This window comes from Molossus molossus, unplaced genomic scaffold (genome assembly GCF_014108415.1).
Source record: "Molossus molossus isolate mMolMol1 unplaced genomic scaffold, mMolMol1.p scaffold_m16_p_1, whole genome shotgun sequence".
In the NCBI taxonomy this organism is placed as follows: Eukaryota; Metazoa; Chordata; class Mammalia; order Chiroptera; family Molossidae; genus Molossus; species Molossus molossus.
In genome coordinates this window covers 186,865,741-186,887,736 of record NW_023425344.1, presented here as the reverse complement: position 1 = coordinate 186,887,736, position 21,996 = coordinate 186,865,741, and the positions used below count along the sequence as shown (strand labels likewise).

Here is a 21,996-nt window from a genome sequence, read left to right as displayed (position 1 = left end):
CCCTGTGACTTTATTGTGCCCCAAATCAAAGTGAAACCCTGTAGAAACGGCCAGCTTTTGCCGTTTGGGGTGGTTTGGGGTGTACATCGTGTGGAACTGCCAAGTCTCACATGGTTTCTACCCAAAGTCATGAATCAGCCCAGACTCTGCTGAAACATCGCCCAGGATAACTCAGAACTCCAACTCAGGTTCTTGAAAGGTTTGGAACTTCAGCCAGTCAGACTGTGCGCAGAGTTTATAACGGAATGTGTGACCTAGAGAATCTCCCCCGTGTGGTCATTGTCCCATATGTTCCCACAGCACCGAGTATTTCGGCCGCGCTGCATGGGGTGTACTGCGTGTTGTGTGGTCAGTTGCTCGTCTAGCTCCCCAGCTGCAGTTTAGCATGATGAAGGGAGGTCTTGTGTCTATCTCATCCACCATTAGAGTCACATCTCCAGCACACAATAGGTGTGTAATTCATATTTTTGGGAGGAATCAAACAATGTAGTGACTTCCAGTTGCCGTAGGATGCTCTTTGTTTGTTTGTTTGTTTGTTTGTTTTTAATAGCTTTGCTTGACTCATGCCTGGAAACTATAGACACATGCCATGATCGTAGACACAGAGAAAGGTAATATTGTTCTTATTTTTTCCTAGACATTGATGAGTGCAGCATAATGAACGGTGGTTGTGAGACCTTCTGCACAAACTCTGAAGGTAGCTATGAATGTAGCTGTCAGCCAGGATTTGCACTAATGCCTGACCAGAGGTCGTGTACTGGTAAGTAGGTGTTAACCTCCTGTGAAATTTCTCAATAACATGTCCCTCTGTAGAGTGGTTCAGGGCCTGGGCTGTGGAGTTAGATAGTCCTGAGTCCAAATCTTTGTTTTGTCACATGTTTTGGCTGTGTGTCCTTGATAACGATCCTTAGCATCTGATTTTTCATCTGTAAAATGGGGTTTAGATCCTGGCACATGCTCAGTAAGTGGCGTCTAAGATAGTTTGTCCCCTGGTCAGAATTTTGGAGAACCTGGTCTCTTGACTACGTCAATGTTCTTCAGGGTGTGATGCCTAGACCAGCAGCATCAGCCTCACCTGAGGATGTGTTAGAAATGAAAAATATTGGGCCCCAACCCAGACCTGCTGAATCAGAAGCTCCCGGGGCGGAACACAATCATCTGTTTTTATAAGCCCTCCATGTGGTTTGGATGTGTGCTAAACTCTGAGAAATGCTGGTCTGATTTACACGTGCTATTGTATCACCCTGGGCTAGAAGAGATGAAGACAGCAAGAGATGAAAAATGAGGTTGATAGCGTAGGTATTGATTTTGGCTTGGGTTAAGAAGATATAACTTAGGTTTAGAGACCAAAAGTATCGAACCTAACCTTAAAAAATTTTTTCCTTAAGAACCCTAGATATAAATTTGGCTATAAAAATTAAATTTTGAAAACAAATATTTTTATTAAAAATGCATCTAAGTAGATATGCTTATCAACCACTTTTCACTGTGAAATATCAGTAAAACAGAAGATGATAGACTTTCGGCATTTATGAGATTCCTGATCATTTTTGAATGATAAACTCATATCAGATATAAAATTGCTAATTAAATGGTGGACTTTTAAGTGGATGTAGACCTTGACCTTGAACAGTACGGTGTGAATCTTGAAAATGGATCTCTCCTTTTTCACTTGGGATAACCTGATGGGATATTCTATGTAGAGCTTCATAGAGATTTGAGAACCAATTATCTTTATGCAAGTAGACTGAGTTCATTCGACCTGGGTCAGTTAACTTTTTCATCACTGAATTAATAGAACCAGTATTAACAACATGCTGTTGTTGGTTTTATTCTCTGCAGACATTGATGAGTGTGAAGATAACCCCAATATCTGTGATGGTGGTCAATGTACCAACATACCTGGAGAGTATAGGTGCTTGTGTTATGATGGATTCATGGCATCTGAGGACATGAAGACTTGTGTAGGTAAGCAAAGAAAACAAATTTCCATTTTCTCTGATTATCCAAAAGTACTGTTAAATTACATAAGATTAGTTTGGGTACCTGATAGATCCTATGTAAAAAGTAAGGATATTTAGGGTTATAATACTAATATTCCAAAACTAGCATTTCAAAAAGCAACTTGTGACTGTGATATGATGCTTTTGTCAGATCTGTTATGTGGACTGAACTGTCATTGGTCAATTCCAGATTGAGTTTATTTTTGCCTATGCTTTATTTCTGTCCACATAGCCCTCCTTCTGCTGAAACTAGAGTTTAGGCTTTTAAAATGTTTAGCTAAAGGCAAACAAAATTTATTTCGTACAAAATGCAATCAACTCTAGAATTGATTGTATTTGTTTTAGAGTTTCAATTGCTCTGTATTCAATTTTGTTAAACTTTTCTTCCGCAATATCTAATTTGCCTTTAATCCTGTTCAGTATATATTTTTTATCTCACACATTATAATTTTCATCTCTAAAAGCTTTATTTAGGTCTTTTTTCATACTTCTGTGTCTCTATTTAATATACCCAACCATTCCTTTGGCTTTTTTAACATATGGAATACAGTTATAATAACTGTTTTAATGTCCTGGTCTACTAATTCTGTCATCTGTGTCAGTTCTGAGTCATTTCAGTAAATTGACTTTCCTCTTTATTATGGGTCATATTTTCCTGCTTCATGGAATGCCTGGTAATTTTTGATTGGATGCCAAACATTATAAACTTTGACTTACTAGGTGCTAGATATTTTTGGATTCCTAGAAATATTCTTGAACCTTATTCTGAAACTCAGTTAAGTTATTTGGAAACTGATCCTTTCAAAGTCTTGCTTTTTCACTCTTAAGCAGCAGTTAGTCTTGGGCTAATTTTGCTCCATTACTGAAGCAAGACCCTTCTGGACACTCTACCCAAAATCCTGTGAATTCTGGGATTTTCCAGACTGACTTATAGGAAGGTGCACAATTCCAGGCCTTCTGTGAACTCTGATGATTGTTCTCTCTCATTCTTGTGGGTGAAACTTCTCAGCTTCAAGTGGTTTCCTTAGGTGAGTGCACTGACCATTGCTCATCTGAGTAATTCACTGGGACCCTTTGCAGACCTCTGGAGCTTTCTCTCTGGAGCTCCCATCTGTCCTCTACTCTGCCCTGTGAACTCCAGTGACCTGGGCCTTTCTGGACTTCCAGCTTGATCTCCTCATCCCAGGGACACTGCCTGGGTCCATCTGCCATCCCTTCTCTTTGCCATGGCCTTAAAACTCTCCCAATGTGGTAACCTGGGGCTTCGTAGAACTCAGCTAGTCTGTTTTCTTTCTCAGATCACTGCCTTTTGTCGCCTACATTGTCCTTTCGTTGTTGCTTCAGGCAGGAAGGTAAATTCTGTGCCTGTTCCTCTATCTTGGCCAGAAGCGAGAATTTAACATGGAAAATATTTAAATTATATCACATTTATATCTTCAGAACACCCTTACTGAATGTTTGTGAAGGTCCAGAAATTAGAGTGACAGTCAAAAAAAAAAAGTAAATACTTTTTAATTTGAGGAAAACAATGAAATTGTAACTACCTGCACTAAGACTGCGAGTTGATCCACCCCTTTTTCTAAGATTTGAAAACTAAATCGTTGGCATCATGCAAACTGAATTAAAAGTTTCATCTTGCAACTTAATATGCTGTTTTGAAAATTTTTCTGGACTGTCACATAAACAGGCTCTATCCTTCACCTAGAGTTAATGAGTTTGTTTGATACCTTGACCTCCTGCTAACGGCCCAGATAAAATGTCAGTGTGTGTGGTTGGCCTACAGTGTAGACAGCGCATGTGGCTGAGCTCCACAGATCTGATAGATTTTTTATTTTGTTTTTTTCTTTTTGAGTGAAAGTATTTCACCCTTTCTGGTTTATTTAGCACAGTTGTATTATCTCGGGGGACAAGTATTCACCGATACAAAAAAAACCAGTTATATGTATTAATACCTGTGTTTTACAGATGTTAATGAATGTGACCTGAATCCAAACATCTGTCTAAGTGGAACCTGTGAAAACACTAAAGGCTCATTTATCTGCCACTGTGACATGGGATATTCAGGCAAAAAAGGAAAAACTGGCTGTACAGGTATGTGTTCAAATAGGACAAGAAAACAGTAACTGGTTGAGACACTGCTCCCGTAATTATAGATCAGTACCAGTTTTAGAACTGTTACTATTTTAATTACTGTATAAAGCATTCTGCATAACATTTTTCATGAACTTAGTCTGTGCTTCTTTGAAATTTGTCATACTTCAGATTGAATCTAAGCTGAGAGTTTTTTTCTTTACCCGTGAAACAAGGCATATTGGGAAAATACCACCATAACTAACACTATCAGTATCACATTTTTATGAAGTTAAAATCCCATTTTATCTCAAAGTAGTTAACATGCTAATTAGCCAATATTCACATCCCTTTGCAGTGGGGCATCACATGGTGATGTTTAGGCCAACAGACCACATGTACAGCAGTGGTCCCATAGGACTATAAGGGAGCTGAAAAATGCCTGTCACATGACAGTGTTGTCACTGTGGCAACGTCATGGCTTAGTGTGTTTATGGTGATGCTGGTGTGAACAGACCTACTGCACGCCAGGCACACGAAGCACAGCACACACAACGGCAGCAGGAGGCTGCACCACGTAGGTTTGTGTAAGCGCACTCTGGGGTTCGCACGACAACATTGTCTAACTGTGCATTTCTCAGAACATGTCCGTCATTAAGTGGCACCTGATTGTATAAAAGCGAGCCTTTCTCAATAACCTCTATTGCCAACACTTTATTATTTAAGGCCTTACAACTTCTTTAAAAAAAATCCTCAAGCAAGGATTTTCAGATGGGGTGGGAGAGAGAGAGAAACATTGATGTGAGAGAGACACATTGATTGGTTGCCTCCCGCACGACCCCGACCAGGGCTGGGGAAGTGAACAGCAACCAAGGTACGTGCCTTTGACTGGAAATGAACCCACAACACTTTGGCCTGTGGGCGAACACTCTAACCACCGAGCCAAACAGGCCAGGGCATCTTACAACTTTAAAAAAAAAAATTGTTTTTCTTTATTGATATTACAGAGAGAAAGGAAGGGAGAGGGGGAGAGAGAGAGAGAGAGAGAGAGAGAGAGAGAGAGAAACATCGATTGGTCACCTCCTGCATGCCCCTCACTGGAGATTAGGCCCACAACCTGGGCATGTGCCCTGACCAGGAATTGAACCGGCAACCTCTTGGTGCATGGGTCGATGCTCAACCACTGGGCAACATGGGCCAGGCCATCTTATAACTTTTTAAAGAAGCACATCCTACAATTCAAATATTTCATCAATTCTTATCAGCCTTCTAGTCCCTTAAAATTGGTGTGCTTTTGATGTATTAACTCGCATTAGCCCAAATACGTCTTTATTCCTGGGACTAAATAAATCTTAGGTAGTGATAATTAAGCCATTTGTAATTTTGCTTGTCTAATACCAGTAGAACAATAATACCAATAAGAAAATCTTTTCACTATATTCTAGATTATTCTATTAAATGTCAAATAAAAGAAGTCATTCTGTGTGAATGATGTGTTGAAATGTTTAGCTGTTATTTTCAAACTGGAGATGATGATGTTAAGTATGGGAATAATGAGCAAAGATATGCTGTAATTACTTATAGTAATATAACAGTTTATGGCACAGAACACAATTTAAAACATAATAGAGACCATGGTGAGCTTGAATTAGGTAACTGCATAATTTCTTTACAAATAGCAGACTTTAATTCCAAAAGCCAGCTTGGCAAGCCCCTGTGACTTAAAATGAACATTAAAATATTTGCAGATTGGCAACATGGTAAGTGTATGGATTCTTTTCTAAATTATATCAACATCTTTCAAGCAAAACCCCACATATATTATCATTTTAAACTGCCCAAAAAACTAAGTTTCAAAGTTATAGATATACAGAATAACACCAATAATATTACTATTGGTTCAAAAAGGACAGATTCTAGCCAAATTATAAAAATAAACACGCAGCTGGAATGCTTTCATCCTCACTGTATTACTCTTCATATGAAGCCTGGCGAGGGGTCCATTTTAATGGTACAGTGTTTAAAATCTCAGCTCCTCGTGTGGTCTCTGGGGTACAAATGATGCTTAGCTCCCCGTATCTCTAGTTCAAGCTTTACTTTTAGCTTCCAGTATGAATATAGAACTCGGGATAAGGGGTGGTGGTCTGGCAGCCGTGAAGAGAAAGGTGGGACAGTTCCATATTGTATTTGATGTAGTAGAGGCTAATACCAACGTTTGGCTCGGTGCAGCCCCCTGAAATTCACCCCAGGGAATGCTGATGTTTAAGAAGGGAGACGTTAATCTAATGGGATGGTCTTCAGCTATAAGAAAAAAGAGAGCTCTAGAATTGTACGCTCCAAATCCCAGCTAATGGGCATGTGCGGAGGCCAGTTATTTTAGGCCTTTTACCATGAAGGAAGCTTAAATTTTCATGGGACATTAATTTCATTTGAGGTAAATGAGATATAATGTATATAATGCCCTTGGCACAGTGCTTGACTTTCAGTAGCTGGTCAGCAAATAGTAGCTACTGTTGTGATTGTAAAATGAGACACAGACACAGTGTCTAGAAGCCATTTAATTGAAGACATAACTTCTAGTCTAGCAAAATTCTGTACTACTCTACTGACACACACTTGAAATCAATTTAAAGGAAGAAAATCTTACTCTTTATATTAAAAAGCTTGTTTTAAGAGGCTGGCTTTAATGGACTTTGCACAGACACTAAGACTGTGGTGAGGGGAGCTGTGTACTCCATGTGAGATGAGATGACACCCGTTTTACTTGAAGAACAGCAGTTTTTCCAGAAATTACGTGAAGAGAAACATAGATTTGAAGTCCAAGAAATGCTCTGTCTTTTCCCAAGGGCTGACATCCTCCTACTTTTAAATGCTGGCCTAAGATAAAATTTAATTTTGTAAAACCCAGCTAGCCCTGTAGGGAGAAGACTTCAGCCTCATGGCCCCTTCAACATCACTGCATCATGGCCTGGGGTAGTCTCATGTGGCACAGTAGAACTCCAGATTGTATTCCTGGTCCTTCCCCTGGCTCCGGAGCTTGGAGAAGTCACCAGGGTGCTCCGTAGTCACACAAGCATTCCCTTCGGGTGAGCACCCTGCCGTGAAGTGTGGAAGGAGGAGGCGCGTTAGGGAAGAAAGAAAAAGAGGGCCTGTGTAAATACTGTTATGAACAACCACGGGTATCACATTTGATGGAAAATGACTTACACAAACAGGAATTGGCAGCCCGTCTGGTATACTTAAAAACAAGTTTTTAAAAATCGGAGCCAAAATGTTTTTTTAATCCCATGTAACTAGGGCTCTTTTAGCCTGCTTTTAGTTCAAAATTAGTGTCACTCCCAACTTAGAATACCAGCAAGTTACCTTGGTGATAGCCATGTTAAAGACAAGTGTTTATAATGTCCCAGGCAACTAATATAAATACAGATACGTATCTTACCTAATGGGATAAGCAAGCCACACAACAAATAACCATGAGGAACAGGTCTAGAACTAGATTTGGATGACAGACAAAAGAAATATCCTACGTATTCTACACATGCGTAATAAGTAGGATATACCTACTATATATTTTAAAGTAAGTAGCCTGTAAAGGAGTTATAAAACTATGTATGCTATTTCACAGGGAGGAATTTTGTTGCAAGAGAACTAAAAAAATGTCCTCTGGATTCCATTACATCTTTGTCTAAATATTTCAGCTCCCTTGTCATTACTGATTGTTTCCATTTTAACAAATAAACATGTTTTTCCCCCCAATCACTTTAGCAGTGTTCAGAATCCACCCACTGACTTACATTCCCAGCCTACACAGATGTTAAGGGTTTCTTTTTTCTCCTGAAGCTTTGTCCAAATCTTGGGTCGAGGGGAATGTTCAATGTAATGGAGGGAGAAAGTACATTTGTTTGAAATCTAGAATGTAGCTCTCTGTCCTTGGCTTGAGGGAGCTCACTGGATTACAACGTTTTTGGGGCCCATGTCTGAGGCTTCTGCTACTCATTGTGCCTAATTGTAATGAGACAACCAATGAGAAAAAGAAAAACTAGGTTGCTGCTAGGTGCCATCGTTGGTGGTTCCTGGATTCACAAACTAATGTGTAAGGGCCCCCCACCTATCCTGTGCTCACTTAATCAGTTAGCAAGGTATACCATTAAAATCAGAATTGGGTTCAGTTAAAATAGCAGGATTTCTTGGTAATGTCATTTCTCAAACGGTGTGCCTCTTTTCACCTGGGAAATGTTGTTGGTGGGTCTAAGTCCATGAGAGAAAATTATATGCTTCAAAATGACCCGCACTCAGTGAGAATTTGCACTCATTTCCTTCCAGCTTCTTATCACTGGCTGATTGTCCTCCGCGGGCGGTCAGCCTGTGAAAACTCGGTGGGTGTTCGGTTACATGGTCTTGGCTCAAAATGGGATCCAAATGAAGAAATCCAAGTAGCCTTCACGTTTGGCCTCTCCATTCACGCATGTCCTCTTCCTCAGTGCCTAATCAAGGACAGCCCACAGTGTGTCCCCTCTGCTAGATTCGGGCCCACGCGACGGATGCCCAGATGGCAGGAATGTAGGTGTTCGTGTGGGTGATACAGCCTCTCCTGCTCTCCGTCAAAGGAGGCCAGAGCCGCTCGGAGCACAGCCTTTTTTCGAATGTCAGGGGAACACACCCAGAGCCCGTGCCTGGGGTCCGCTCAGACCACACCCTTGCCCTTCCAGAGAGCCCCGCAAATAGGACCTTTGAGTCTCTGAGGGAGCTTTGCTGGGGTTATGGAGGTTGCAGTGTCAGCCCTAAATTTGAATTTCCTTGCTTTTCTTGGCTTGTGCTTATTCTTAATCTTTAAAAGGAATTTTCTGTCTGAAGCAAACTTGTGGGGGAAAGAGAACATTTGTACAGAAAGAGATGTTCTTGGCAAGCGTGTGCTATGTTTCCTTCACATTATTGAAGACCAGAGTGTTTGAATATAGCATTTTTGTTTGCTTGTTTTCCTTATGGCTCAGTTTCCCCTTCTGTTTGTTTTTATAATGAAGTGCAGTCTTAGGCCCAAGTCTACCATGGAATAGATTAATGAATAATAGTTGGTGCATGCATGCACACGCACACACACACACACACATGCAGAAACTTTTTATTCAGAGATGCATTTAAACTGTATGGCCAAGTCTTTCTAATTCACTTGTCACAAACTGAAAGCATTAGGCATTGAGATAATAATGACTTATGCAAATATTCACAAAGTGAAGAATTGAATATTGGCTCCTGAGTGACTCTTTCCTAGTGTCGTAAAGCCCATGATGATACACGGCCTCTTGCAAATATAATTTCTTTTCACCTTGAAAAGGTGTGGTAAAATTGCACATATTTTCTTGAATTAGAAATTTATATTAGCATATGATTAATGATAAACAGGAAGGAGACTCTGCTTTTCAAAGAAATTGTAATTTTCTTAATTGCAACACTAAATATGGACGGTAAAAAAAATCCACATGAAAATAAGGGTAACTTTGGTCATTAGAAAACTGGAAAGAAAAAGATTACAGGATCACTAGATTGACAGGTCATGATAATCTCTGAAAATTATACTTAGTGGAAAAGATTAGTGAATGCTTCTGTGAGTCTTTTAAACTCACCGAGATTTTGGAAACTCCATAGAGCAGGTCTTAGAATAAAGTCGTGATGTATCTAGAGAAGTCAACCCAATGAGGCAGCTGTGGCCTAAGGGGAAGAGTACTAAGCAGAGGACAGGGAAAGGGAGTTACTGGTGGTCCTCGCTCTGCTCTTCACTGACTTGGGGCCCTCGAAAGTCCCCGTGCCTTTGGGGACTTCTGTATCTTCCTCTGGGAAACTGAGGATTAGGAAAACAGACTTCTAAATTCTTTCCACTTAGAAAATGTCTTGATTTTATAACATTTGGAGGCTCCGATACTTAGGTAATTGAAGCTCATTATTTCTACCTAATTCAGAGATCATGACAAAGGAGGGAAATTAAGATGACTCTTCAACAGTGCTGGTTTGCATCATAACTCCGAGGGAGTGCTTGTCTGAGGGAGAGAGCCCGTCAGGTCAGGGGCGCTTTCTTGAATCCCCACGTCTCCCTATGCTCAGGCCGGCCTTCCTCCTCATGCCCTTGGAATGTGCCGAGCTCAATCATTCAGTTGGGTAAAGCTCCCAGTCACAAGTCTAAAGCTGCCCGGTATGTGCCTCTCTTGACCTGCCTTAGTCACTCAGTAGGTTCACGTGGCTGCCAAGGTTACAGTAAAAGTCACCTACGTAACACGTGGTAATTGTAAGAAGGTTCTTTCAGGCATGTTTTCACTTTGTGATTATGAGTGATATGGCGAAACATTTTTGTAGGAAACTGTTGTTTCCTACACAAACTATTTTGTGTTTCTTCTAGAAGCTACAAAGAAGCCAAAGACCCTAGGACCATTTCAGAACTTCAGATGAAATAGTTGGCAAACCGCGGGTTTCCAAACACTTTCAAATCATTGAATTGGGCTTAAGTAAACAAAAGGGTAAACATAAGCTGCTTGCCCAGTTTCTTTTCCATGCCACTATTCAAGCGGTCACTGAAAATTCTTGCAACGTTTCGTATGCCAAAATGACCCTTCTCAACCCAAGTTTTGTGTGAGACATCGGTTTCTCTATGGAGTCATAGTATGCACACCTATGAGTTCTTGTTCTTAGTTAATAATAATAAAAAAAATTGATTATGAGGTTAAATGCCTGGCTTTCATTATCTAAAGGATTAATTTTAGGAAATAAGATTATGGTACCCATTCCAACACTGATCCCTAACTAGGTGTCTTATAATTCATGTAAATTCTGACACTCTCTTCAGGTAGGTAGTGTCAGGGTCCACAAGTTAAGGCCTCAGTTCCACAAGACTGTCCTCATTTCGAATGCCAGTGACAAGGCTAGGTTTGCCGCCTGTGCTCTGACAGTCTGGCTACAAATCCTGTAAATCAGAGGTCCTCACGACCTCTCCCTTGGGTTTGATTAGTTTTTGAGAGCAGCTCTCGGCACTCAGGAAACCAGCTTACTCACCAGATCGCCAGTTTATTATGAAAGGACGTGATGCAGGAGCAGCCAGATGGAAGAGATGCACAGGCCAGACATGGGGAAGGGAGGTGGAACTCTGTCCCAGAGGGTACACTCCTGCTGAACCCCCATGTGTTCATGAACCCGGAAGCTCTTCACATCCTGTTCTAGAGGTTTCCTTACATGAGTGCGAGTGATCAAATCACTGGCCTTGGACTGATTCAGCCTCCAGCCCCTCTCCCCAGACCTTGCCCTAGGTGAGTGGGATGAAAAGTCCTGACCCTCGAGTCGGAGGGATGGTTCTCCTCACAACCAGCCTCCTACTTAGGTAAGGTCCGAGTCAGCTTATCGACACGATACAAGACACCTTCCTTCCTCACGCTCATCACGTGGGAAATTCCAAGGTTTTAGGACCTCTGGGCCAGGAATGGAGACAAAGACCAGATGTATAAATCTTACTATAAATTACAATGTCACAGACAACAAAACATATTTTACTTTTTATATTCTTCATTATAACACTTTCATATTATAGAATCTATCTTGGCTAAATTTGGAAATGAAAATTTGAAGAATGGAGAACTTTCAAGAATTTAGAGTCTTGTAGTAATATGACCCTAATCTGGTCCTCCTTTTACAGAGAAATCTCCATTGGATTGATTTGAGTTTTACAGGAACTGTGCAAGAAGGCTTGGGTTTCCAATGTGCTAGGACTCTAAGAAGCTAGAGAAAAGAAGGTTCACACGCTGCCATAAAGAAAATTCCCTGCAAATGCTTAAATTAGCAATGCCTAAAATAAAACTTTTATAGAAATAAAGCATAATTACATAATACAGTGTTTTACATTTAAGAATAAAATATATTTACTATATAGAATATAAGCGAAAAGTTTTCTAATATGCCAACCCATTGTATTCCTTTGTCTGTATGGTTGACTTAATAAAAATATCGGATGGAAACACATGACCATGAGTGTTAATACCACAGAACATTAGGCAACTCACTTTTTAAGATCATCAACTGGAAAAGGGTTCCTTTTGTTTGGCAGTGACAAGACACATAGAATAATGGACAATAATTAGAGCTGATAATAGCAAGTAGCATCATATTGTTGTTTATTAGTTGAGATTTAAACCTGTTCGATACAAGTAGAGTATGTAGATGCTCAACCAGTATTTGTTATACTGTGGGAAATAGCAAAGTAAGTCCACTTTTGATGTTGCTAAGTTGCTATTGTGCTGCATTATTTAAAAGACCAAAAAGGCATCCGTGCCAAACTTTTTTTAACCACTGCTTACTTTTTCAGACATCAACGAATGTGAAATTGGAGCACACAACTGCGACAGACACGCCGTATGTACCAACACAGCAGGAAGCTTCAAATGCAGCTGCAGCGATGGGTGGATTGGAGATGGCATTAAGTGCACAGGTGCGTGGGAAAATCACCGGCATGCTTGCCGCGAGCTGGAGAGATGATGCATGTGAAAAGATGAATTCCGTAAAGAAAAATGTAACTGGTGCATTGCTGGTGTGAAGTGACGCACTTTCTGTTCATAACGATGTGATCTGTTTCCTTCAGATCTGGACGAATGCTCCAATGGAACCCACACGTGCAGTCCGCATGCAGACTGCAAGAACACCATGGGCTCCTACCGCTGCCTCTGCAAGGAAGGCTACACGGGCGATGGCTTCACTTGCACAGGTAGGTTTGTGTTGGAAACAGCTGTGTCAATAGCCGTTGGAAAAGCAAGGTGTTCTATGTGTCTCAGACCATCGGTTCTTTACCGAAGGCTAGGTCAGCTATGGACAACTTTAACATCAAAGGTGAGTTATTTGAGACTAGATGCTTGTGGAATGGAAACGTGGAGCGAGGCCAATCAGGGAAACCTCAGAAGCTAATTATAGATGTATAGAGTTATCACTACCAGACGTCTCTGACTGTACGGAATGTGTCATTAATTGAAAACAAGTCATGCTTCCTTTTATAACCCTTAGTTTCATATTTTTGTGCCTGTTTCTCCTGCTGACTTGTTTCTCATGCTGTACTTGAGAGCGAGCTGGCTGCGGAAGGTGAGGGCGGGAAGGGGCTGAGACGTTCTGCAGCATGTCAACAGTGTGTCTCCTCCTCCCGCTGTCGGTCGTCATCACTGTCCTACATTGGTACGAGCAAGAATTCCATAGCTGCTCTGTAAAGAACTCATTTACTTCCAGTTTTGCTATATATCAATGACATTTTTTTTCAGTTATAATTAATAGTCATGAAATTAACATGAACTGCTACATTTTTTTTAATATATAGGATTAGAAATGTGATCATGGAAATACAGGGGTGGACCAAAGTAGATTAATACTATAATAAATAATATGCTCATTGATAAAGTAATAATACAAGAATAAACTCGTTTTCGCGTACTCACAGCTGTAACCCTACTTTGGCCCACCCCTGTATGATACATACACTTACTGAATGCATAAAAACAGATAATACTTTTCATGTTAGGGCTTTGGCATTAAATAAGATACTGAGATCCATTTCTCATAGTCTATTAGGGAGCCTAGCTGCTCTCATGACTTGAAGCATTAATTTATCCTGAGCACTTGACTCATAAGAAATCATTTAAACCTAACCAAGGCTAAGGCCCAGAAAGTGATTTACCTGAATTTTTTTTTTTTTAATATTTTTTTCTTTATTGATTTTAGGGAGAGAGAGAGCTAGAAACATCGATGAGAGAGAATCATTGATTAGCTGCCTCCTGCATGCCTTCCACTGGGGACCAGGCCGACAACCTGGGCATGTGCCCTGACCGGGAATCGAACCAGTGACCTCTTGGTGCATGGGTTGACACTCAACCACTGAGCCACACTGGCCAGGCCACCTGGATTGTTTTTTAACTCTCTGAAAGTTTTATCACGGTTGAAATTCTTTTTGCCTAACCCTGTGAAATTCTGTTCCCATGCACCTCCCATTACCTTTAACAAGACATTGACACGTATTAGGCACATCTGGTGCTTGTGTTTGACGTGTAATGCCGTCGATCATGAACAGACTCGCTGAGGTTAGGGAACGGGCACGTGTGGTGTCCTCAGAGTTGTACTAGTTTTTGGCTGCCCACCTGAGCTCAGCCTGAAATGTGAGCAATGCACACAAATCGCGTGGTGTGATTTCCTGCCACAGATGTGTCTCCCTGTGGATGACTCTGCTTGGAAAAGCCTTCGTTGGAAAGATTTGTTTAACTTACTCATTTTACATCATTAGCGAAAATTTAGCATCTGAACACCACGTTCACTGCATATTCAATATTAGCATTCAGGAGAGAAAAAATGAGTTCAGATGTGTCAAGTAGAAAGTGTGAGCAAGCACCATTCCGCTCAGAAGGCTGACAACTGTGAGAACTGTCAGGCCCGAGGACTGGGGAACTCCCAACTGAGAAAGAGTAACTTGTGTTTCTTTCTGGCCGTAGATCTCGATGAGTGCTCCGAGAATCTGAATCTGTGTGGCAATGGCCAGTGCCTGAATGCCCCAGGAGGGTACCGCTGCGACTGTGACATGGGCTTTGTGCCCAGCGCTGACGGCAAAGCCTGTGAAGGTAACTGACGGGGAGGCTGCTGGGGGCCTTGCAGGCCTGATGAGATTCGGTTATTTAAACATTCCTGGTTTCCTTTTTCAACTGAAGTGTGTTTCGGCCTCAACTTGGTCGACTCGGTTGGTGGAGGGATGGGGTCTCCAGCCAGATCATTTATCTTTGTGCAGAGAAAAGCTTCTGTGGCTGTAAGCTGCACAGCCAGCCTGGGCCGGGGGTCTGCAGGAGTACCCCTGCTGTCATAGGCGAGAGGACATCACCAAGTGTGGTTAACTCAGTGCAGCCTGTTTGTCCCCGTTGCTGGGGGAAGGAACTCAAAATACCAGTCCCTGATAATGTCCTTTGAAGGATTCCATTTAGATATGGAAACACAATTTCGAGTCTCTGCTAGTTTGGTTTCTAGAAATAAAGGCTTTAAAATAACAGCAGAGCAGATAGTCTCTTCCATATGTAGGATAATGTCCTGGGTACATGTGTCTCACGTGGTCTCTAAATATCTTTTGCAAATCTGTTCAGTAGGAGACCCTTTGGGATAATGCCATACGTCATGATGTCTCTCAGCACAAGACTCTTTCTGATACGTGATGTTCAGACAGGAAGAGTCCTGGGAGCCTGTTGGCTAAGGATGGATCCCACTAGGAGACACAAGATTCTTCTCCTTGCCCACACTGTCCCTCATTGAGCAGAATTAGTGGCTACAGTGAACTAAAAAGATTTCAATAGCTATAAACAAATGATAATGATTGACAGTAGAAATGTAAACAAGGCCCTGACTAATGTCTTAACTAATAGTTGTTGCTTGTTAATAGGACATTAACTCAAAATCAGTCTTCAGCTATGACATGTATACGGATTCCTTCATATCGTTCTATAAATACTTTCCTTTGTTAGGGAATCATTGGGTGTTCTTTATACAGTTTATATGAAATATGCAAAGTTTGATATAAAATTCCTCTGAGTTGAGAAACCAGATTACGCTCTTGAGCATGTGCCTAGAGCCTTGTTTACTTCTGCTGCTCCGAACATCCAAGGAAAACAGGTCCTGTGCCTGTGCACCTCCGGGAACAGAAACAGCTGCACTTAAGGCTGCAAGGGAAGGTTTTGTTTGTTTGTTTGTTTGTTCTTCGTGTAAATCACTGGCAGAGTGGTCCTGGTGATTTAAAGCCAATCTCAAGGCCGAAAAGGTGCCCAAGTGTTAGTTACACAAGCAGACTTTTCATGGGAGGCAGGGCCAGAGGCCGGGAAGAGCCTCTGCAGGCCTTAGATCTCCATCAACAAGAGCAAATGCACTCCATCGCGCTAGGGAGGCAGAGGATTATAGAGCTGGTTATAAAAGTGACCACAAAGCCTTTGTGGTTCTTCGAATTTTAATCCACAACAAAAACAGTGGCTGTTTAGATAAAATTGAAAAAACAAGAAAAGAATTTAGGCTAATATGGTCTTTTTGACTCTCACTTTACAAAAGTGAGGTTGGACCTATGTGAAACACCATAAATGAGATATTGTATGTAAAATGCTTAGCACACTACTTGGCATGTTAAAGGGGCTGAGAAAAAGTAAGTGTCCCCTGAGAGACTCCCTGTCCATAGCAAATCATCTGGAAGTCTGTAGAGGTGCCTCGTCATCGTCCTCATAACATTAGTTGTCTACTTAACCTTAGGCAGTTTCTTTAGCAAAAAAGAAATACAATTTTGCTTTCTCTCTTTTTTAACCCCTTTCCAAGATATTGATGAGTGCTCCCTCCCGAACATCTGTGTTTTTGGAACATGTCATAACCTTCCTGGCCTATTCCGGTGTGAGTGTGAGATTGGCTATGAACTGGACAGAAGTGGTGGAAACTGCACAGGTAAGGTGTCCCTGTGCATCAAAATTTGCTCCCATGGGTCCTGGGGATTTGGCTGTGGGGGCCCTGCTGGGATTCCACGAGGATATGCGCAGAGTCACAAACAAGAAGCTGGGAGGAAGCATTAGGTGTCACAGTACATTTTCTGAGACCTGGAACTGAGTGGGTGTGTGATGCAGAGGAAGGAGTGGACAGTTGAAGGGCAGAGTTGGCAGCCTTAGAATCGAGCTGTGGCTACAGAGGAATGTCCCAGGGGTGCTCCAGCGACAAGGCTCCCCAGCCATTCTTTTCCTCCTTGCGAACATTTTCAGTTTCTTTCCGAGGGTCACAGGATCCTGGGTTTTCTCCTTGTCTTCTCCATAGCGACACTCACTCATTCCCACCCCTGGCAGCCAGTCGGCACAGAGAACGTGGTACATAGAACTCAGCACCCACTTGAGGTGTGTCAGTCATCTTCATGTAGAGCAAGGGACTCTCAGGAACGTACGAAGATCATTAGAAAAGCTGTAGGCACGCCCTCAGAGCGCTACTCTGTTCACTCTGCACTGAGTTAAGACTTTGAAAGCCCTCTACCCTCTCCACCCTCATCCACCCTTCCGTTCAAGGACACTAGGGAAGCAAGTTCCATTCTGTGTGGGCTCAGGATGTCAGGAAGAAAGGGATTTTTCCAGCAACCCAAATGAGCCATGACTCAGTGACTCTCCAGATTACGATCATAAGCTGCATATCCAACCTCGGCACGTCCCCAAATTGCTCTGCGCCGGGCACACATTCTTCTCTTGGTTTTTCTAAAGACTATCATGAAGCAAGTGGGGCCCCCAGCATACCACAGGGAGCTGCCGGTCGTGTAGCAGAGCCTCTCCTCACTACTCCAGATCAGCATCAGCAGACTTCTGTCCAACCTCATTTCTCTTAGCCGGCCCTGTCCCACCAAGTTCATGAGATTTGAGCACAACCACTTTCTACCGTGGATCCTACAGGCTCCAGGTCCAAGGGGAGGTCCCAAGGAGAAGCCATCATCCTTGTTTTTCAACTTTTCCTCTCTGAATCGGTTTACCTGTTCTTGTTTATCTTCTGAGTGTTCAACACAAACTAAAGGATTATCCATAGTCGGAATTCACCAAAACCCACGTTCTCAGTACAAATTGTTAGACTAGAAACTGCAAGGGAAACACTCAGCCCAGCATCCATGATAGGAAAGAGCCCCTTACCTCAGCAGGCTGGAGGAAACACTCTAAGCCGCGTGCTTGCGTCTATGCTCACGCTTGGCTGTGCACCCCGTGGGGGAAGCACAGGTCGCCCGCTCCTGGGGGTTCCCTGGGACATCTTGCTCTAATTTGACGAAATAACAAGCCATGCATATTAAATATATTTTCTTAAAACCTGTGTCTGAATTTTTGGTTGACCAAGGTCACAGTAGTGTTTTGCTTTCAGTTGCCTTAACTGGAATATTTTTCTGAGTTCCAAAGTCCCATTTTCTCCTGATGACAAATTTGAATGCTAAATGTGTTCCAGGGAAAAAAAAAAAAAAAAGACCAAAGACTATGATATATTTCCTTCCTGAGGGGTTTTCTTTCGGAAGTGGAAGCGTGTATTTCGAGGTGTGATTTTAACGAGTAACTCGTAGAAAATTCTTGTTGGGAGCCCTAGTCCGGGTGCTACTGTGTTGTGGTGACGTCTTCCCCGCATTGGCTCCGGTGACCGTGGTGCCCCTTGCTGTTTGGTTGTAGATGTTAACGAATGTCTGGATCCGACCACATGTATCAGTGGGAACTGTGTCAACACGCCAGGCAGCTATACCTGTGACTGCCCGCCCGATTTTGAGCTGAATCCAACTCGAGTTGGCTGTGTTGGTAAGACCTTAAAAACTTTGCAGAGAAGCATGCTGTTTGTTATTTTTAAAGCAGCATTGAACATTCCATTCTGAAATTTAAAAAAAAAAAAAAAGTAATAATATGAAAATGTAAACATTTTTTTTAAATCTGGTTTACACGTTCGGAATCCCTTTCTGTGGGTAAATTCCCAGTTGTGTGTGTTGGGGCTCTTTTTTAGTTTCCCAGTAAAAGTAAATTTTGTTTTTTTTAAATAGTTTCTGAAACAGTTTCTGAAATGGGTTTAAATCGTGAACCCTCCGCGCAGAAAGAATCTGCCTGACGCCGTGTTGTTTGTCTCCGGTAAATAGATACCCGCTCTGGAAATTGCTACTTGGATGTCCGGCCTCGAGGAGACAATGGAGATACAGCCTGTAGCAATGAAATCGGAGTTGGTGTTTCCAAGGCCTCCTGCTGCTGTTCTCTGGGGAAAGCCTGGGGTACTCCTTGTGAGATGTGCCCCGCCGTGAACACATGTAAGTGGACATCCTCTCATTTATTATCCTCCTTCCAGCCCAGGCTAATTCTCCTCGCTGGATCCACAGAAGGGAAGCCCAGAGGGAGGGAGCTGCCACTCATCTCTCCTCTTCCACGGGGAAGGGAGATACTCCTCTCTGCTTTGTTGGGGGACCCTGCTCCCAACCGATAGTCAGAAAGTGTCAGCCTTCGGCTTGCACGAAGAGGTCAGGTGGGGCAGGTAACATCTCACCTTTGTCTGAGTGAAAAGCAAGATGGCATTATGTCAAAGAACACCCCCAGGCTCAGTCACTTGGATTACTTCCCTTCCAGGGACACACTGATTGATCTCTCCTTTGTCATCTGTTGGCTAGTTTCAGAAGCTCTAGAACAGACCCAGTATCCCTGAGTGAAAGAGAAGCAATTAGTCAAACATGAGATGGAAGATTATTCCATTCTTATACATGACTTTAAAGAAAGCTCTAGAATGTGACTTTAAGGACTTAAGTAATATCTTCTAAAAAGAATAAAAGGCTTCCCATTTTTCTCAGTGGGTCCCCCATTATGATTCAGAGTCAGACGTAGCTTCTTTGGTAAAGATCAGTGGTTGCTACTTCTGCAGGGTATTGGGGCGGGCATTGATTCTTTCCTTACCGAAGGGTCATTTATTCACTTTTTCTAAAAGTATGTGTCGAGGACCTAGAGTGTGTACTTTGAGTGTGCAAAGTGTATACTCCTACCCTCCAGGAGTATACAGTCTAGTAAAATAAGACCCAAGTCTACAAGCAATAATTCAATGTAGGTCTCAGTAAGGGATGTCAGAAGGGCCAACACAGCATGTGAGTGGGAGGAACAACACACCTGGTCCAGTGAGGACCCCATCCCATGCCACTCACGTAACTTTGGGCGAGTTACCCAGCAAGCCTGAGTGTCTTCATCCATAAAATGCCTCCTAGGATTAAATGCAGTGACTCGAGTCAAGCAGCCAGCACAGGGAGGAGTGCTCAGCAGGCATCTCCTTCTCTCTTCTCTTCAGAAAGGACAGTCAGTCCTGATGGGCAGAGGGTGGTGGTGGCTGTGCTCACCAGCTGGGCCATGGAGGAAGGGTGGGATGTGAACGTGGAGACTTAAAAGGGGTAGAGGATAACAGCAAGGGAAGGCGAGGAGAAGTAGAGGAGGAGGGCAGTTCATTTCATTGATATTGAAAACAGCAAGCCAAGATGTTTAAGTGGGGGAGTCAGCTCTATTGATTAATAACCATTAGCAAATAAAGGTCCACCCTACCCCAAACTGGAATATATACATATACAAATGAATGTATATACACCTAGAGTTTCAGAAACCCAAGAGAGAGATTATGAGATTTGGGAAGACTGTGAGGACTACGATGGAGCTGATTTTTACAGATAATCACCAGGGCAATAAGGCAAGTTAGGGACATTTTATATTTTTAATCCTCACCTGAGGACATTTTTACATTTATCTTCAGATAGAGCAGGAGGGAGAAGAGAGAGAGAGAGAGAGAGAGAGAGAGAGAGAGATGTGAGAGAGACACATTGACTGGTTGCCACCCACACGACCCCAACTGGGCCTGGGGACAAACTGTAACCGAGGTACGTGCCCTTAGCGGAAACCAAACTCAGGTCTCTCTGGACCGCAGGCCGACATGCTAACCGCTGAGCCAAACCAGCCAGGGCTCATTCTTACTCATGTGTTCCTGTATGCATCACACTGCTGGTGCATGGCCCTGAAATGAATGTTTTTGAGTGAAATAATTGGATGGCAGAATTAATAGGGAGAATCAAAGGGTACTGTGAAAACTTGGTTTTGGAAACCAGGGACATCCGTATTATTGTCAGTTAAACAGAGGGGCAAGAAAGATCTCTAGTCATTACGGAGAGAAGGGGGGTGGGGACCAAGGACGGGCAGCTTTTCCTCAGGCTCTGTTTGGAAAGGAGTTTGGAAACCGGCTGATTAACATTATTACAGAAGCTGTAATTTCCAGGAAGTAGGCCGAACACAACATAAAAATGGAGAAGGAGTCTGTTAGAAAATTAAAAGGGAAAGCACAACTTGAAAAAGAAATAATGACGGAGGTAAGGGAATGAAATAGTTCACAGGAACGTAAGGCCAGGGGAGTGTGGTGGGTTCAGAGGCTGGGGATAGTGACCTTACAATTGGGAGCGATAACTCCTCAGATGGGTGGGGGTAACTGTTGAAGATTCCTGAAAATGAATCTGTTCAGTTGGCTATGTCGGCCTTTCTCTTGAGGATACCATTTCTAGAAATTTTATACCCAAAAGAACTCAATTTGATTTCCTTGTTTCCATAGCTGAGTACAAAATTCTTTGTCCTGGAGGAGAAGGTTTTCGACCCAACCCCATCACTGTTATATTGGAAGGTAATTCTGTTTCCTTTATGAGAAAGGGCATCTGTTTTGAACTTCCTTGGGTTTGTTTACAATACTGAGGAGATGCGTTGTTTCCGTGTTGACAGATATTGACGAGTGCCAGGAGCTCCCCGGACTGTGCCAGGGTGGCAAGTGCATCAACACCTTTGGCAGCTTCCAGTGCCGCTGCCCGGCGGGTTACTACTTGAACGAAGACACCCGAGTGTGTGACGGTAAATGGCCTTTATAGGGTGATACGTTCTTTCCAGTATTGAGAACTGACCTCAAAAGCCAGGGAAACAGAAACTTAGCAATATTACTCAATGGCCTACATATGAACTTAGGTAAATAGGACAGGTGGCAGTGTGCACTGACCTTACTGACACAATGTCATTGCCGTAGTGCCAGTACGCCCTCGATCTCTCTTTTCCTGAGAATAGTGTAGTTTTATTATCTTGGGTCACAGCCCCATTCATGCCTACAGAGAGTTTTCCACGCCCTTCAGAAAAGCCGTTTCTGTTAGAGGAGCACAGGTGTCATGTCAGGGACTTCTGTATTCTGAGCAGCTCCGGGCTCTCCTTCCTGTCCTCCACCACTCATCACTGGCACTAAGGCGTTTACACGAGCTTCTCTTCCAGGGAGCCCCTTTGGCTTTGATGTGAGTGGTGACTCTTGTTCATCCCGTGTTACTGGAAAGGGGGAGAAGGCTGGCCAGTTTTAGCTTGCAGAGGACTTGGGCTATAGACCAGGC

General features: G+C 42.6%; 1 protein-coding gene across 1 annotated transcript in view; it reads left to right on the top strand.

The window, feature by feature from the left end:
- FBN1 (fibrillin 1) overlaps positions 1-21,996 on the top strand; it is a 298,186-nt gene that overhangs the window by 220,938 nt on the left and 55,252 nt on the right. Inside the window, exons 32-42 of the mRNA XM_036261442.1 lie at positions 638-760; positions 1,843-1,968; positions 3,969-4,094; positions 12,412-12,534; positions 12,685-12,807; positions 14,567-14,692; positions 16,410-16,532; positions 18,260-18,382; positions 18,712-18,876; positions 21,189-21,257; positions 21,353-21,478. Of these exons, the coding sequence (XP_036117335.1) occupies positions 638-760; positions 1,843-1,968; positions 3,969-4,094; positions 12,412-12,534; positions 12,685-12,807; positions 14,567-14,692; positions 16,410-16,532; positions 18,260-18,382; positions 18,712-18,876; positions 21,189-21,257; positions 21,353-21,478 (1,353 nt within the window). The remainder of the gene's footprint in view (positions 1-637; positions 761-1,842; positions 1,969-3,968; positions 4,095-12,411; positions 12,535-12,684; positions 12,808-14,566; positions 14,693-16,409; positions 16,533-18,259; positions 18,383-18,711; positions 18,877-21,188; positions 21,258-21,352; positions 21,479-21,996) is intronic.